The 19,572-nt window shown below is 41.7% G+C and overlaps 1 protein-coding gene across 1 annotated transcript; it reads left to right on the plus strand.

Annotated features, from left to right (window-relative positions):
* The first annotated feature begins 1,184 nt into the window (after positions 1 to 1,184).
* Positions 1,185 to 3,737, plus strand: LOC139294233 (protein phosphatase 1 regulatory subunit 3C-B-like). The gene is made up of 2 exons (XM_070916083.1): positions 1,185 to 1,311; positions 1,628 to 3,737. Exons 1-2 carry the CDS (start codon positions 1,298 to 1,300, stop codon positions 2,652 to 2,654), a joined length of 1,041 nt encoding a protein of 346 aa, XP_070772184.1. The 5' UTR covers positions 1,185 to 1,297; the 3' UTR covers positions 2,655 to 3,737.
* The last annotated feature ends 15,835 nt before the right edge of the window (positions 3,738 to 19,572 follow it).

Raw genomic sequence — 19,572 nt, forward strand, 5'->3', positions numbered from 1 at the left:
GGCACAAACAGGGCTTTCAACTGTCAGCCTTGTTACCAAATGATCAGAAAATGTGTCCTGGATGACCCTCAACTGATATTTCACAGTGTGACTGAGTGAATTGTTTTCTGGTACACAAACTAAAATGAAAAAGAAAGAATCAAGTTCACTCATTTCCATCAGTTGTTAACAATCCTCCCTGACTGGCCCCCGTTCTCCAAATAAAGTCCACTCCATTTGATGTTTTTGGGGATAATGTTTAACCCACAGCTGAAAATCAATGAAGCAAATGAGCTTTAAAAATAGCATCTCTGTCAACATGTATGGAAGTCAAAACACAACAACTGTGACCAAGAGAAGGAATCCAAAACCCTCCACTTAACATTTTCCATCTTTGGGCATGAACATTTCTAACATCTAAGACATCTTACATGTATTTTTGTCTAATTATTAAAGTCTTCAGTGACCACTAATTAGGCAAAGTTTCTTCTCATATCAAATATATTTTGGTCTGATCTGCGTTGACATCCTTGTGACACAAAGATTGGGGAAGAAAAGCCTGTGAGTTCACAGTGACACCATTAATTATTTCATATCTAGGTGTTAAAAAGCCATCAGATAAATCACATCAGCTCAACATGACCCTCATTGTGTAACACTGCGCAACACATTAAAGAAATCACAGTGTCTCAATGTCAATGTGGTCTATTTTTCACTTTCTCAAAGATATTTCTTCCCATAAAACCATCTCACTGTTGACTTTTAAATCCTGTTCGTTTTTTTAAATAAATGTTTGCTTTGGGATATACAAGAGTTTCAGAGCATTTTTAATCCATCTTTTTAATCTGCACAGTCACAGGGACGAGTCAGAAGGTTTACGCAGCACTCTGCGGCCAGTAATCTGAAGATGATCTGCAACACCAGCAGGGGTCCATCATGTTTCTCAAATAGCAGCTGAGGCAACAGGCTGAGGCATCCCAGCCATGAGGCCCATGCAGGCGACACTCCCCTATCAGCTGGCCGGCAGCCAGGTCAGCTTTGTGCTGATTGGTTGGCGAGGAATCCCACTAACTTCTCATTGGCTGTTAGAGGAACCATATGACAGCATATGCAAATTGTCTCTATGTAGCAGTTGAAATCCCTGAGTGCTGAGCAACCCCGGCACTGAAAGGCAGGAAGAGAGCAAGAGCGAGGAGGAAGAAAAGGGGGAGTGACGACGGCATGCACTTTCAGAAAAAGCTGCTCTGTAGATTTTAAAAGGCAAAAGGAAACTTTGAAAGAGATCTTTTCTCCTTGGAACTGGTTATCTCTTTATTCCATGAGTGCTGCAAGGTAAGGATCATTTAAAGACTTTGGTTGAGGTTTTGCAAAAGTGACGCATGTTACGTAGTGAATACTGAACTGTGAACACAGAGTATCGAACAACCGAACAAATGATCTGATCGCAGAAGTGACGAGTTTCGTCAAACTGGAACCTTTTTAAAGTCAGAAAAGTGAAGCTGCTTCTTTTAAAAAGTGCATACAGTTGCCACTGTTCTAATCTCTCCCCCTCTGCCACTTTCTCTCTCCACCTTCCTCAAATGTTCTCTCAATCTCCTCCTCCCTCTCACACCACCTCCCTTCTCCTCTTCCCCTCTCCCTCCCTCAGCGTGCTCAGGTCTTTCAGTCCATCAGCAATGCCTGGCCCAGTAATGCCGATGGATGTGGCTATGAGATTCTACATCAGCCACTCTCCGCCTCCTCTCCGAGGTTTCCTTAGCTCCTACGAGGAGCTGCAGAGGGCTAAGAACAGGGTCAACCAGTCCACCACCTGCAGCCACAACCAGCAGCTCTACAAACCCCTGCGGCCCTGCCTCAGCAACCAGCAGAAAGCAGTGGATGATGGCGGCTGCGTGGGCTGGAGCAACAACAAGGTCGGCAAGAAGAAGGTGGTGTTTGCCGACACGAAAGGCATGTCACTCACCGCCATCCACGTCTTCTCCAAGTTCGACGATGAGCCATATCAAACCAAGCATTGTAGGGGAATCACGGAGGAGCTGCAGTTTGACTTGACAGACCTGGAAGCAGCCACAATGGATCTAAAGATCAGCCCAGTGCGCAGCCTGGCCCTGGACTTTAAACAGCCCTCAGCTGACTACCTGGATTTTCGGAACCGCCTGATTCAGAACTCAGTCTGCTTGGAGAACTGCTCGCTGCAGGAGCGCTCGCTGACCGGCACCATCAAGGTCCGGAACATGGGGTTTGAGAAGGCAGTGCAGGTGCGAATCACCTTCGACTCGTGGGCCAGCTTCACCGACGTTGAATGCACCTTCATGAACAACGTCTACAGCTGCCAGGATACTGACACCTTCGCCTTCGTCCTGGAGCTGCCTACCTACATCTCACCACAGAATCAGGTCGAGTTCTGCATCTGCTTCAAAGTCCAGGACCAGGCGTTCTGGGACAATAATGACGGCAAGAACTATGTTCTCAAGCACGTTGGCTGGACCGGAGAGAACCTGAAGATTCTGCCACCTCCAACTTCAGAGCAGAAGAAGCCTTCAGAGCACAAAATCGGGGATATGAAGCTGCTGGAGATGGAGTTTGATCAGTTTGGCAGCCCACGCATGTCAAGCGGACTCTTTCCTGGCTGGCAGAGCTGGGGTCAGATTGATAACACCGTGCCTTATTGGTGAAAACATCAGAATGTTTGCTGAAATGGCATTAAACTAAGATAACAGACAAGGCATTCAGTACAAATCCAGCTGTGGGTTTGAGCTTAGACTGGCCCTCATCCAGCAAATGACTGCTGTTTTAGCAGAGGAAGTGCACAGACCAGAAACAAACCCAACTGTGATGTGCTCGACTGACCTGCTTTTTGCTGTAACGTGGTCATTTGTCCTGAGAGACTTGATGATTGGTGGTTTGGAGGACGAGGGATAAATGAGGGGAATCTAACATGTTTCAAATATTCCTCTTTTGTAAAATATTAATGTGCCTTCTCAGAATGCCTGCCCACTAAAATACAGACTATTTGTACGGTCCACACAAAATGTTGAGGCTACTTTGAGGGCCTGATGTATTGGTTAAATATGCACTGATTGAGATGTCCCTTTTAATGTGATGTCTGTAAACCGAAGCAGTGGAAATGGCGCTGATTAAGTCCTTCATATTGAAGGGAAAGTATGGGGAGTGCATGGCGACAAAATGCTTCTCTACTAAAAGAAACACATCTGATTCATTTGAATGAAAAATGCACACTAAACTTTTGCACCTTCAAAGGAGAAAATAATTCAACATGATTCAAAATCCATCATTTTTAAATTTGAGTCATGCAGCCCTTTCTTTCCCTCCATGTAAATTGCACGTTTGTCTAATAAAAAATGTTTGGCTGATGTAATTTTGAGGTAAGTTTGTTGAAGAACTGAGCTGCTATCAACAGATGTGTCACAAGAGAGACTCTGCACGTGATTGGTTGTCTTTAACAGGGAAGAGATTTGGAAAGTTCTGTGGTTACGGTATGTCAAGAAAGGAATTATGTAAAGTCTGAAAGTTTTTATTTGCTTGTTTTCACAAGTGCAATTCTGTGATGAGTGTACAGTACGTGTGGCTGGTATTGAGATTTTTCTTTTTTTGAAACAATCTACTTTTTTCTCACGGTAAAGAAAGGCCTGTGCCCCAGCATCTTACTTCACTTGAAGGTGTGTGTTGATGACATGCACAATGTCAGTCATGTATTTCCCTTTTCAGAAATAAATTTCTATATTTGTGCGAAAATGTTCATGACTCCTGACCCTTTTGTTGGAAATGTTTTGCTAGTTTTTGCAAACTATGCTTTTTGAATTAATTTTTGATCAAGAAAAACACAAAACTACTAGGTGATGTCATGCAAGTGCTTAAATATTTAATAACATTTAATATACACATATAATGATAAAAATACAAATCAAAATCATAGTAATTTTTGTCAGCTCTTGCAGTTTCCTACACACATTTCTCACTTGATTGTAGAAGACTCAACAATGCCTCAGCAATGTGCGATTCAAAATAAGGTATAAATAAAATGACAGTAAGGGATCCAAATTCAACAAACAAGTGCTCCCACCAAAAAATTTAAAACACAAAACTAGAACCGCCTACCTGCAATTTGATGGACAGGTCCTTTAAAACCGTGACTGATACGGGACAAGTCTTGTGTTTACAAACACTTGAGATAAATGTATAATTCATGCATGTGAATACATAATCAGAGGGCGGGGCCTTTATTACAAAAGGAAAAACCAGGCCTTTATTTGAGAAAGGCTTTTATAAGAGCTAGGATTTTATACACTTCCTCCCTCTGTTTCACATTAAAAGCCTTACAGCTGTTAAGGGAGGAAGTGTAATGCATTACCTTCCCTTGAGAGCTTTTATTGTGAAACATCAACAGGGAATAATCATTTTCAGCAACAGTTTAACATTTATGTACAGTACAGTACAATCAGAGGGAATGAATCAACAGTACTTCTGTTCAAAAGCAAAAGAGTGGCTGCATTTTACATGACTTTGTTTGTTTGATGGTATTAATACTGTGGAAATGTATATTATGCTGAAACCATTGTAGTATTAGGTACCTGTGATGTGTTACCACTTTTATTTGTCCATACAGACTACAACCAAAGCTAATATGAAGATCTTCCCATTATTCAAGCAAGAGGTTGTCATTTAGACTGTGGTCACTCAAGAATACAAAACACACTTTCCACGCCAGGAGTCAGGTTAAAAGGACACTTCGGTCTCGTAACAGTGTGACCACCATCATCAGTCGATCACTACATGATGCACTCATGCATGCAAGAGCCTAACAATAAAACTAACAAGACATCGACTCACACGTGGAAATCTCTCTCAAATACCTGATTCAGCGTGCAAATACATCCTTATACACTCTACCCCGTGAATTCAGATTTTATGACTTATCTTGCACAATTTCCCTTAATTTGGATTAATAAGAGTCCAAAACACACTTCAACAGCAAAGTTATAAAAAATAATGCAAAACCCTCAGTTTGTTGTACATTTGGATGAGGATGAAAGCAGAAAAAGCCTCACTCGCCTGCAGGCATCTCTTTGCCTTCCTCAGACTCATTTCAGTTGTCTATGTTGCTGTCCATGCTGGATTCATATTCTGCAGGAAGTACGCTCACTCCCTTCTTTGGCATGCACAAAAGAAAGACCTCAGGCTGGACCAGGATGACCCTCTGAATCCAGAAAATTCCTGCTTTATCATGATTTTAACTCTTCAAGTACAGGCTTAACTTTGCCTTTCTGGGTATTCCTCTTATTTCTGAAGAATCTGTACTCAAAGCACTTAAAAGTACCATGACATAACATTTCCATGGGTCATAGCAGTGGTATCTTAGCCAGTCGCCATGTCAGTGATGGCAGGACGTGATAAACACAGTATATATATACTTTATATCAGAGGTATTTCGATACTCTTACTCACCAAGGCTTTGAGCCTTGACTTAAAAGATTTTTTTACATTCATACGCAACGAAAGAAAAGATTTTAGGATGAATTCAAATGGAAGACTACATTTTGTGTGAAGCATACTGTGCATGCATTTGAGAGATTGATCTTCAGAGGTGAATCTGACCTGGAGGACTCCTTAAAGATCAGCGTCCTGCTCCTCCAGCTCTCACTGTGGGGTTTATTGTGGAAAATGGAAAAGCTGATCCCATGTCAGCTTCATCCTGAGCTCAACCTGCCCTCAGGCTCCAGCTCATCTCCACCTGGCTGATGAAACCACATTCCTTTAATACCTATAATTTCCTGATGGATCACCGTAAACAGCCTCCTTCTCTCCAACACTCCATCTTTCTGTTTTTCATTCTCTATGCAGGTATCTGTTTCTACAGTACCATTCACTGTCTTTCCGTTTATTGCACGGCCTACTCTCATTTCCTTTTCTGTTTGGTTTTCCTGTTTACATTCCTTTCTCCTTTCTGTCTTAATGTCAATGGTGAATTCAAAAGGTATGTCAGCAAAGAATGAAGGAAATACCAAGTCATTTTACCAACAGTGTGTCCTTCCTGGAACTGTTAAAGTATTGTCCTTGTTCATAAGACAATGCAACTATGATGGCCTTTACTGTAAACACAACCTGCACCTGAGTTCTAAAAGACACAAATTTCAGTATCAGGTAAAGTATCACTGGCATAGATCAGTAACACCGTCGACGCCTCCTGACTCTAATCATTTCTTGCCTGAAGCATCAGTGTCACAAAATAAGACATTTGTTTACATTAATTTATCATATAGTTTCAAAGTTTCCATCCAAGAAATGTGCAGCTGGAGTCACATGTAGCTCACAGCCCAACACTGGTCAAACATTAATGGAGGCCAGGCTGCATCCAGAGAACGACTGGAGCGGAATGATGCAATGAGGATGCAAAGACAGAAACCTCCCATGCAGCGATAGTAAGGTCACAAAAACAAATCCAGGTCTGGGAGATTTTACAGTCATTTAAGGACAATTTGTTGTCTTCTTTTACTACATTGTGTGGATGCATTTTTAAATATAAAACTAATTAGGAGTACACTAGGAGGGTAATTGAAAAGGTGAAATCCATTTGCAAAACAAAAACATGATCAACAAAAAAATAAAGTAAATGCAAAAGCATTTGTGTTGTGCCAGGCTGAAGTAAAGGCTACTGTTCTCATTCAATTTGACAGATTTTACTGTTTATTGGGCAATACTCTGGGAAATCCTTGGTTTTAAAGGATGGAGTTGAAGAATCTGTGAAAACACAAAAACAGATTTGTAACCCCTTTGCGATGATGCGTCAGTGACTGTAAAGACTGTGTTCAGTGTGCATAGAGAAGAGTATTTTGAGTGTGCCTGTGCATCAAAGAGAGGAAAGCACTGAAAGATAAATAAAGGATGTGGTATAAAATGTGTGAAGAGGAAGGAAAAGCACAGGAAAACCAATGCTAATTGTGGCTAATCTGCTTAGATAAGACCAGCTAGCAGTTTATTTCCGGCAAGAGGTGACTAATGTGTCTGCAATGTAAAAAATACTATAAACTGTTTATACATATTTCATACATGAGGAGACTAAAAGATGCATCAGTCATCAGTAAAACTGCACACTTCATTTAGTTTAACTGTCCTCCAGGAAGTTACTTGTGAAAACAGTCTCTATAACGCTGCATGAATCATTATTGATCTTCAAATATATCAAGTTTACTGAGTTCAGGCTCTACTCTATAGTTAGTTAGTTAGTGGAAACCAAATGGCAGTTCACAAGTTAGCTCTGTACACATGAGTTCATCCATATAGCCACATATAGAGTGTGTCCCCATAATCTGGTCAGCATAGTTTAGTTAGAAATGTGACTGGACAAGATTTTTCCTGACTGTAAAGAGGAAGCATTTCTTATTGGTTTCTTTACAAAAAATGTGAGTTTGAACAGATAATTTGTCATGCAGCCTTATTCCAAGACATTCAACTGTCTACTTTTTTTTGCTTTTAATGTCAGTTTTAATTGGTGAAGTGATAACTGGAGTGTGTAAAATGCAATTTGAATGTCAGTAATAACACGATTTAGACAAGGAGTGACTGTATACGTAACTGTATCATCTGCATACAAACAAATCTTTGCTGTGTGTTTTGTTCACATCTTTGCATTGATGTAATCACACCAGCTATAAAATGAACTTCTCAGTCTGTAATATGATAATTACCAGCAGATTGACACTGCTAAGTCCTGGCCTTCTAGTATATCATATTAATGTCTCAAAATCAATGTGGTCATAAATTATTGATGAGAAATATACACACAGTACCTTTGAGTATAATGGCTGTCTCACACACAGCTGAATGAACAGGTTGACACAAGTGAGAATAAAATTAAAAAGTAAATAATTCCCATTATGTTCAGTAACATGGAGGAGAGACACAATGTACACAACAGCACATCAAACTGTCCAAACTGAAGGAACAGATGTTCTAACCCCCCAAAAGCAAATAAAACCAGCAGTTATGTACACCTCGTATTAAAAAAGGAAAAGAACTAGGTGACCATGTGGATGTTGGTGTGTATATGTACCTGTCCTTGCTTGCTTTGATAGGAGGTTAACATGATAAGCTTAACATTTGTACTTTATATTGAGGTGCTTGGACTTCACAAGGCCACACAAATGAACGGACTGTTTTTCCTCTTCGACTGTGTCTGTGTGTTATGGCTTGTGCATGCATGTTGTCTAAGTTGAAAGGTCAAAGGTCATCAGTTAGGACAGCCCTTTCTCGGGCACGTGACCAGATAGATAAGCAACCAGTCGGGACAGGAGGTATTATTTTTGTGTGTGTGTTTGTGTATTAGTTTTACTGATCATCGTGTATCGATCCTCAGTGAGGAAGACTACATGTAAGGATCCAGTGATGTGGGACAGAGCTGCGATGTGGCCACATTTTTTAAAGTTATGGGACAAAAACTACTGAGCGATGTAAGCTGCCAAAGTCCTACTGAATATAAAGATGACAGCTTCCCAAACGTGTGGCCAAAACATTTCCATTGGATGGATGCGTCGGCCATCTTTATATACAATCTGCGGGGGAGACGTGTCGGCCATCTTTATATACAGTCTGTGGTGGAGACGCGTCGGCCATCTTTATATACAGTCTGCGGTGGAGACGCGTCGGCCATCTTTATATACAGTCTGCGGTGGAGACGTCGGCCATCTTTATATACAGTCTGTGGTGGAGACGCGTCGGCCATCTTTATATACAGTCTGCGGTGGAGATGCGTCGGCCATCTTTATATACAGTGAATGGATCTGAGAAAAAGATTTTTATTCCATCCACTTTTTCTGTTTGCTGTTGGTTGCAATTGATCTTTCTCTCTCTTTGTGAGTTTCTTTGTCTGAACAAGCTCAGGTAAACTGTACAAGACACCTGTTTCAGTTACATGGCTGTATTTTCTTCATCATGTGACATGAAACCTGAAAGAGTTTTGTTGATTTGTAGAAGGTTAATTCACAGTAGTTTTATTTTTTGCCCACACTGGGACATCCACATTTATTTCAACTTGGCTTGGCAGACTATTGCTTGACTTTTTTTTGTTTTTCAAAACTTGGATACAATCCTCTGGACAGTAGGATTAAAAAATCGACATACTTAGCGATCAACAATCACAGGAGGAAGGCGTTTAAATGTGTTTGTTGTAGCGGTGGCCAGAAAGCTGTGTCATTGTTATCACTGCTGTTTGACCTAGAGTGACCCTGACGGTGATAACCTCAGCTCACACGTGGACGAAGTCAAACACATCTGCACAGGCTTTAATGTACATGTGAACACATACACACCAACACACACACCCAGTCATCCACAGAAAAAGCACAGACGCATGACTGCAAGACTAGAATCAAAACAATGGATAAATGAAGGTAAATATTTTTCCTACTGTGATTTCAATGCATGATTTTATTCTGGCTGACAGTGAGCGAGGCTCTGATTGTTTCTCTGTATAGTCTATATATATATTTGGGTATATATTTTTACCCAACCTTCATGGCCCCAACTATTTATGCAACTCTTTTTGAGATGTTGATTGCTGTAAAATAAAAGCTGTAAAAGTTAATAAAAGATGATCTATTTTCATGAAACAAAGCAGCCTAATTTCACAGGAACAGCGTGCCTCAGTGATATGGATTATATGACCAAAATGTCAGGTTTTTGTAAGTAACCACAGTGTATGTGAGAATATGTATTACACAATCAAACCTGTTGGAAATCAAGGAGGCATAAGGAGTGTACAAGAGCTTCCTAAGTAAACACGTAAGATCTTCACTTTGCTGCTTACAGAACTGTATACATACATAAAACACAAAAATGTGGATTTATCCAGGAGATAGTCCACCAGCAGAGATCGTTTTTTAAAGGCTTAGCGGTTTGGATCTGCAAAGACGCGTCTGTCTCAGCACAAACGTTCTGTTCTGTCGTGAGGAGGAGGAGTGTAACGGTGGTTAACCAGGATGAAAATAGTCTGTGTGTAGTCCACTTTGGTCTGCTGAGGCCTGAAGAGCTCCTCGATGCAACAGAGAGTCTGTCTCTGAGCTGGAAGAAGGTCATGAGGGCTGTCTGTACATGAAAGACACATGTAGGCATGTCAGGAGGCATATGAGCCACGCACACGCAGAGGAAACACTATAATTAGCACTAAGACATGAAACATGACTCATGTTGTCAGTCAGCTGACTGTAAGACGTCGCTTTTCAGAAAAGTCTAAATAATATATAATATAAAAGGTTGTTTTAAGTGAACAAATGTCCAATGCTGTTATTTCTGTGCTGAGAACAGTTTCGAAAGTTTCAAAAGCTCGACTCAAAGAAGAAATACCAGATAGGCAAGGAAGGTGAGGCCAACTTATCCAGTTAGGGATCAGGCAAACGGGCAGAAGTGCAAAAGGCAGGCAGGAATCAGGCAAGCAGAGATGATGGCTAGAGAGTAGTGCTGTAGTAGTAGTAGTAGTATATACTGCAAGGCTAATGGGGAAGTGGGAACAGGCGGTGGGGAATGGTGGGAACACAGGAGAGTTAGTGTGGCAGGGAGGAAGAGAGCAGATAGATAGATGTGGAACTAGAATCAGGTTGACGTTGCCATCTTTAGGTCTTGCTGCCAATATAATACAATCAATAGATTGTAAAACCATGATTAATCATTAAGAAATTCCAGGGTTTCCCCAATATTGCACAGCTTTGTTGAGTTAATCAAGATTGAATTTGTGTGGTTTCAGTGGTTTCAAGGACATAGAAATGTTCATTCAGAAGTATGAAACAAAGACTATATATAAATATGAAGCATCAATGAATAAACCAGAGATTAAAAAAACATACTCAGCTGACAAACTGTATAAAATCCTTCACTGTGACACAAAGCAAGGACACTTCTGTGCACAACCAGCCATGAGCAGAATCAGTTGTGTCTCTATGGTGTTCAGGTTGGAGCATTTTACTAAAAAAAAAATAGCAACAAAGACCTTCTTGTTTCCACACTACCAGTGTTGGCTTCAGCTGTGTGTTGGCTGAACCTGCATGGGTGTGTCTGAGGCTGAGCTTCACACACCGGGACCTAAGCAACTGCTGGGAACTGATTTCTGATTTAGGGAAATGTCTCAGGTTCGAAAAGGTTTAGCTTTTGAGAGAGTCGTGCACTATACTGGAGACAGCAGGAATACCGAGGAGGTCATGAAACAGTTTTGGGATCATATGTCAGATTAGTGGGGCTGCATGTGGTTTGTGGTCTTGACCACTACACCAAATTTGAGTACAAAGTGCTGTTTCAGGTACCAGATGAACGGTGTAGTACTAAATGTTCCTCAGCTGCTGAAGAGAAGAACATCATTTAAAGCGGCAGTGAGAACACGTCCCGTGTCAGAGGTTGTTGGAAACTTTCCCGACTCTGGCACTGCAGTATATCACACACAATAAAAGAGTTCTGCATTTGGTTTGTGGGGAGACATGATTGGTTCAGGCTTTAACAAGGACCAGAGGAAACCTAACTTCTATGTTTCACATGTGTGAACATACTGAAAGGCTCAGAGAGATTAATGAAACCACTCTAACCTTATCTACCTTCACATCTGATACAAACCTTTCAGCTCAGTCTATTTGTGCTCCACATAACAGCAGAGTGGATGATTGTTGCCCAGTTGCTCCTCAAAGAGCTTCTTTATGAAAGGTCAGTTACATAATGCAGAAAAAAAGAACGCGTAATGGCATCCTGTGTTTAATAAAGCTCTCTGCTCCAAGACCTGACGTCAGCCAGTCAGCAGCACTTTATTAAATGTAATAAACAGAGACAGGCTGCCTGCTGCTTCTGGTTCTGCAAAGGAAGAAACAGCAAAATTGTACTGTTTTTGCATCATATATGAACTTATATTAAGAATCCATATTTGGACATTAGTCTGTGTTGTACTTAGTTACTGTGATGTCAAGCCCACATGCCGTCTCATGCAACGTCAACACACCTCTCTTAAACCTTGTTTGGACATAAACTAGAATTATTTCATGCTCAGCATCAGCAACGGCCAACATCCCCTCTTAGTGCCAAAACTACGGTGGCTCCGAGAGCTCAATGCAACTTCAGAAAACACATGCGGCGTCATGGGGCCACCGAACAGAGCAGCCTTTGTGTCGTCACTCACAACCATTACATACTGATATTTACTGTGAGTCATTACTCCAATCATTTTCTGTTGATTATCTGAGCTCAGACGTGTAGATGAAGAACGCCACAGTATAAGAAACATGTATTATTGTGCTTCCTGTATATACTGACCATGATATTTAGTCTTATGTGGCAAATCTAACTTTTAACTTAGATGAGACAAGTCAAATTCCAAGTCTCTGAATGCTGACCGTCAAAATGACACAACATTTGACCATTTTCCTTTCAAAACCCGCAGTATGTTACCAGGTTTTATTTACATAACTGAATGTTTCTGCTTTCAGATCGAGTCAAGTCTTAAGTTCCTCTTACCGCAGAAAAAAAAGAGAAGCTTTGGGTAAAGAAAGTGTTATGTGTTCATATATGTTTATGTGTTTGTTGCATTCATATACAGACTGTTGAACCTGCATTTACAAACTGCTTCACGTGGGTGAACATCGCTGCATTAGTGTGTGGGGCTTTTTGAGACTTCTCTTCAGATGTCTCCTTCCGTTTCAGCCAATCACATAAGCGTAGATTTGTGATTTTATGATTTAATGTGACCACATACAATCTGCACAGTCTGCAATTATGAACACGAGGACATCTAACAGCTGCCCGGAGGTCAACCTCAACATGGCGCCTGGTAGCTGCTCTCCAAGTTACTGATGTAGCATTTAACACTAGCGTTAGCTAACAAGTTAAATGTAACGACATCCAATATATATATATATATATATATATATATATATATATATATACAGCACTTGAGTAAATATACTTAGTTACATTCCAGCACCACTGTTGCTATGGTTACCTGCAAATGAATATATCGTGAGCACTGATTTAAAACAGCGGTTAAGCTGCTGCCACACGAACATATTCAATAGTCGAGTCAAAACTAATGGCGGCCACCCTCCTCTTTGATGTTTGCCTCTCTGTGCTTCAGCTCCGTTCACGTGCCATTGAGTCTGAAGGCCGGGGTCAGGGGTCAAGGTCAGGGTTACACCGTCTGTGAGCTACCTCTCGGGTGATAGCAGAGTGTAAACACTGGATTATTGGACTTCATTAATCTGTTAAACTCCAACTGGTAAAATCAATAGGGGGGGTGAGGAAGGTGAGGAATCCTCTTCATCCTCCTGGTCACATCAGCCCTGTCCAGTCGATGCTTAGCTGCAGCGTTGTTTGATGATAAAGGCTGTGAAGGCTGCTCAGTTTATGAGGTCATAAACTAAAGTATGTTAGACAGAAGTATGTGTTTATGTTTGTGTTTGTGTTTGTGTGCAGTTTGTGCGTCAGTGTGTGTATTTGTGTCTGAGTGATGATTCAAAGGTCAGAAACAGCAGAGAAATATTTTGTTTCCTGAACTCAAAAAGCAGAAGTTCACATTCCCCTGTGGCAGAAATATGTTTGACTGTGTGTGTGTAAACTAAACTGAGCAGAGCCTCTTTCACAGCTACACCTCACCACACATCATGTTTCATCAGTATTCTTCCATGTTGAAGTCCACTAACTAAACATCACATGAACTTTACGGATGACGTGTTTCTGTCGGCCAGCCCCGAAGTCAGCATCGCCCTGGTTCCATCGACTGAAAGCCAATGGGATTTTGGATTATTGCAGAAAATAAACTCTGTGGCAAACACTGAATCAGCAGAAGTAAAAAGCTAAACAAACTACACCACGGTCGCACCACCAAATGTCTGCAGAGGCACCCGGGCAGCACTGAGGGAGCAATGACCCTGAAATACTTCATTTTGTTATTCTACAGCCAGTTGTCTCTTCATCTGTTGTTTTTTCTCATCCTTCCACGTCTTTTTTGTCAGTTTTATCAGTAACATTAAAAAATAAACTCGCATATTAGACCGCATATCTGAATTTTGTCCCTGTGGTCAAATTCATGTCTGATCACGTCGTGTTGGGGAGCTTCAGAAACACTACACCTTTGTTGAGAGTAGTAGGATCTGATCTGAAGTTCAGACTGAGACATCTCAGCAACTGTTGGATGGACCACTGTGACACTTTGTGCAGACATTCATGGTCCCAGAGGATGAATACTACCTTCGGTGATTTCCTGACTTTTCTCCTCGGACCATCAACAGGTTAAAATGTCATGTCAATCATTTAGTTTATGATTAGATACCTGCAAAATTAACACTTCCATCAGCCTCAGCTGTGCTTTGTGTTTAGTGCTAATTAGCAAATGTTAGCGTGCCAACACACTAAACTAAGATGGTGAACATACAAAACATTACACCTGCTTAACATTAGCATTGTCATGGTGAACATATTAGCATGCTGACATCAAAGCACTGCTGTGCAGCCTCACAGAGCCCCTAGCATGGCTGCAGACTCTTAATCTTGTGCTATTTTGGGTCACAACATGGCTTAAGTCAGCAGTTAGAGACGATAAGAGTTAAAAAGACTGCCAGAAGGTCGTCGATAAGCAAAGCTTGGGAGATAATGAAGCTCTGATAGAAAATGGGTGGGGATGCTGAGATAAAGATAATTCCACAGCTACAAAGGTTTCTCTAAACCATAACTAACTACAGTTCAGGGAATTTTTAAGAGTCGTTTAAGTCTTATCTTTTGTAGGTCAACTTATTCATGATGATAATAAGAGCCACGGGAGTCAAACACCCTCTTTAGAAGGTCAATGAGTCTTCTGTCTACGACTACCACCTCTGTCCTACACAAGCCTCAGTTAAACCGATAAGAGTTACTGAGAGAGAAAAATGGTCCCATTCAGCAACACATTTCTGCACAGTAGATTAACTCCACTTCTGTACGTGTGCCGTCTGTTTCTGTACAGGGAAATGCACTGATAAGTTGATGCATCTCTGCACTGACTCCTTCCTGTCCATGTATTGCACCTAGTGCTTAAAGTAACATACACATGAACACTCAGCTAACGTTCCCAGGATCTAATGAACGTAAACGACGCCAGCAGTTTAAGCTGCATCTGAGCGTCCTGCACATCCTCACGTGTAGACAGTAATTCACTCTTTGGGTGGGCACAATATGCAGACGTCTGCAGGGAGGGTATATGAGTATATATGTTTCTATGATCAGTCTCTCTCTGTGCTGTACTGACAGTAAAATGTGAACACAAATAAAAAAGTTATTTGAACAACTACAGCATAAAAGCATTTCCAGCACGATGCTCCGTCCTCTCTTCGATATGTCAGCTGGGGTCACGTTTAAGCATGAAGAGCGGCTATTCCTGTGCAGGAGTGTGCAGCTGTAACGCGACGCCCCGCTAGTGCTGCCACGCCAGGTCCACACTGTGTGAGCGTGATCAGCTGGAGGGGTGGTGGGGGGGGTCTTGGAGGGGGTAATAGGAGAGTGGTGAAGGGTGACAGAAAGAGAGAGGACGAGTAGAGAGAGGACGTGGGAAGGAAATACAAGTAGCGAGAGAGAGATGGTGACGCAGGACAAAAGAGCCTTTCAGAGCCATGACCTCAACTAGACCTCCAGCCTGAGCCCTGTGTGTCTACAAACCAGCCTTTTTCCATGTAGAGTACAGAACGGGGTCACAGTTTTTTCATGTCACTGACCCCAAAATAGATTTGCATTAAGAATGTGGGATCCTTATATTATCAGATCTTTTTCCAAGGGACCCACAAGAGAAGATTATTATGAATAATTAATTCAATTTTAAACTTTTCTTTGAGTGCTAATGAAGACACTCGGTTATTTGTCTGTGAGCTTTGTGTTTTTAACATTTGTAAAGGAAAGTCTGGAGACACACTGCTACCTTCAAATGAGGGATAAAACTCACTGAAAATGTAACTATGACAGTTAAATAAGTCCTGTACCTGAGAATAATCTACTCTACTAATATACTAGTGCAGAAGTTGTGGCCCAGTGAGGATTTATTCATTAACATGTTAAGATTTAAGTCATGAAAGTGACATGAAATGACAAGTCGTTCATCAAACATTGTCACAGGCCATATTTTAAGGCCTTAAGCTCTCATACAAACCTGTAAATCGCTCTATATAAGCTACTGTTTCAGCTAACACACTACAAACTTACATTATCGTTTTGTAACCCTTCTTACATGAGTACATTAAAGAGAATACAAATGTGTTCGACATGCCTCTACTGCATGAAAAAAGACCTCTGGAGCTCTGAACTGGAGTAAATGCTGGAAAGAATGGGAAAAGAATCATTAAATAGCCTGAGACTGCAGGCCATCGCAGATAAAAAGCATCCATTAGCACTGGTGAGGCACGCTGTCGGTTTCCATCTGTGAGAGGATGTTAATGGGGTCTTGTTGTGTCTGCTGTCAGAGAAATGTGACAGCCAGAGTCTGAAAGGAACCAGAATCCACGTGAGTCTGAACATCACAGAGACTCTTTCTGAACAGACAGAGACAAAGAGAGCAGAGGCCTCATCAAACCACACACACACACACACACACACACACACACACTCGGTCCAAAATACCTTCACACGTGTATGAGCACTGACTGTTTTCTCATAATACACCATCCATGCGTGATGGTGCTGAAATGATTCATCAGTTAACAACAAGAACGATATCTAGACAAAGATAACTCACAACAAACGAGCACTGACTTACAGAGACAGAACAAAACCAAACAGAAGACCAGGCCGATAAAGTGCAGCTGAAATACAAATACCACCAACATATTGACAACATTCACATAACTTCTTCAGAAGCATCTCAGTGACAGTAATTCACTCTTTGGGTGGGCACAATATGCAGCGTGATGCCACAGAGACGTCTGCAGGGAGAGGATATGAGTATATATGTTTCTATGATAGATACAAATAAAAAAGAAGATTATGTGAACAACTACAGCTCCCATTAGGCTGAACATGCAGTCAAAGCCTCATTAGAAGTGTTGTTGATAAAGCTAGTGGAACACAAGTTATATGAAAGGAAGCTGTATGAAATATGTGCAACAGAAAACTTCAAAATAAAAGCTCTGAGTTTACTGCACTTAAAAAAAAAAAAGGTGGCACGAGGGAGCTGAATAACTAATTATTTTGGTTTACTTCTTCATTTTCTACAAAGCGCACATATATGGATGTGGACAGGAGGAAAAACACACCGTCCAGGTCATGAAATATGAACGTCACCCAACTTCTCCTCCAGAAATAATAATAATAACTTTTCTAAAAGTTTTAAAAACATACTGGACATTAGACTGGTAACTTGTGAAGCCCAATGCACCACGACATGTGCAAACAAACTGTGAACAGTTGTCACACTCCTACATCTCACACACACACACACACACACACACACACACACACACACACCCTGCCCTAACAAGCAGTAAAACATTTGCACTAAACACACACACATTAATAGACTCTGTCCTCTCATGAATGCAAACAAACAGACACACATGAGGGCTGAACAGTTGTCACCCTTCATCTTTACTTCCACTCGACAGACACAACACACACACACACACACACACACACACACACACACACACACACATTCAGAGGTCCCTCTGACTGTGTGAACTAACGAGGCTGCCGGGGGGCCTGTTGAACACATGACCTTGTGTGAACAGTTAACCCTCTGATGATGCTACTCGTTTCTTTTCACGTCCGTCAGAATCCCGACTCCTTCACTTCTGATGGGAGGCTTGGGCCCGTATAGCGTTTGGTTGGCAGGGCGCCGGGATGAAGCGCTTGTGCAGTGAGAGAAACAAATGCTGCGCCTGGGTGTTTCGTTTCTATGACAACAATACCTTCACGCTACAACAGAGGGTTGACTGCACAGCTAACAACTAGCTTACAACGCGTAGGGACATGAAAGCGCGTTCAGTGTCCGGCCGATCTGCTCTTCTCTCTGCTTTTCTGTCTAGTTTGTGTCGGACATACAGACAGACAGGGCCAGAACAAGCTTCTCCTCCTCCACCCCCCGCCACTAGTAGGCCTGCATGATTGGTTGCCTGAAAAGACAGAGATTTTCAACTAGAAGCGCTCTGAAAACGCTCTCTCCTCATTGGGAACAACTGAAAAAAGACACTCGCTGTCAGAAAAATAAACGCTATGTGGACACGAGCCCTAAACGATCAAAGGGATACTCTATACAGCTTGTGTGCTGTCTCACCTCGAGGTAGATGTGAAGACAGAGGTTTCTGTGATGTGTTTAGCGTAGCTTTGCTCTAAAGCTGGAAGCACAACTTGATTTTCAGCACTGCACCTCTGTCGCTGTCAGTGATGTCAGCTTCTGCAAAATGTCCGACATACTGCCACCAGGGCGGCATGAAGGGTTGCACATATTCTGTGGACAGAGGGCATCCACTCGGCTGTGATTGCTTGTGGTTTCTATTCACCGAGCACAGCAGGTGCAGAACGAGGCTGAGTTGATTAAGAGGTGTTGAAAGTCACACAACACGGTGCTGACACACAAGTCCAGGACGACATGTAACAGGAATACAGCGGTGAAGGACGCTGGATGATAGGATCAGATACGTTTCAGCCGATGAAAAGCAGTCGAATCAGTTCAAGATCTTTATTCCTCGTATTGTTTTATTTCACCGCTTACCTTTACATTTTAATCAAAGCGTAAAGGCCTCAGGCAGCATGTAGTTCAGCAAACAAATGATTATGTAGACATGATCAGCTGTTGAATATACAACTACTTGACACAAATGTATTTTTCTCAAAAGGTTTTCTTTATAGATTTCAAGGTCACAAGGCTCATTATTTTATCATACAATCATGTATTTATGTTTCATAATTGTCTTGAAAGGCTTTGACTGCTTTGTGGGGATGTTTCAGCCGGAGGTGAAACAGTCTCCAGCATGACAATATTGATCCGAGCTTACCGAAACATATGGTAGCCATATTCTAAAGGTTTCATTACATTTTAATGCCCAAATATGCAATTTGTAAATTCATCATTTAACACGTGACATATTCAGTTGAAGTAAAACAAGGTGAACTCACACAGAGTACTGAATGTATTTACTGTCAAGAGGTGATGTGAGTTCAGACAGTTCAGACAGGTGGACGTGAGATGGATGGAGGCTGTGACAGATCATGTGAGCTGCAGTAAAGGCCATGTGGGGTAAAGGCCAGATACTGTATATAACACTGCAGAGAGGGGGGAGGACACGACAAGGTGAGGGAGGGCGAGTGGAGACAAGATGAGAGCGTGAACGATGATAGGAAAGAGGTGGTGTGAAGAGAAGGGGGATGAAAGTTAGGACAGAGAGGGGTACTGGGTCAAAGAGCTGGGAACACAAAGATAAATCCCAGACGGGTTCAGGACGTCCAGAGTCCTCAGCTGACCGTGAATGTTCTGCTGTAATCAGAGAAGGGGGGGGGGCAACCTGTGGTCAACCTGCACATCGACATCGACCAGACAAAGACACGAGCTGGAACTCATAAAGGTGACTAACAGAGGAAATAAACTACAAACCAAAA

Source organism: Enoplosus armatus, chromosome 12, assembly GCF_043641665.1.
Source record: "Enoplosus armatus isolate fEnoArm2 chromosome 12, fEnoArm2.hap1, whole genome shotgun sequence".
NCBI lineage: Eukaryota > Metazoa > Chordata > Actinopteri > Centrarchiformes > Enoplosidae > Enoplosus > Enoplosus armatus.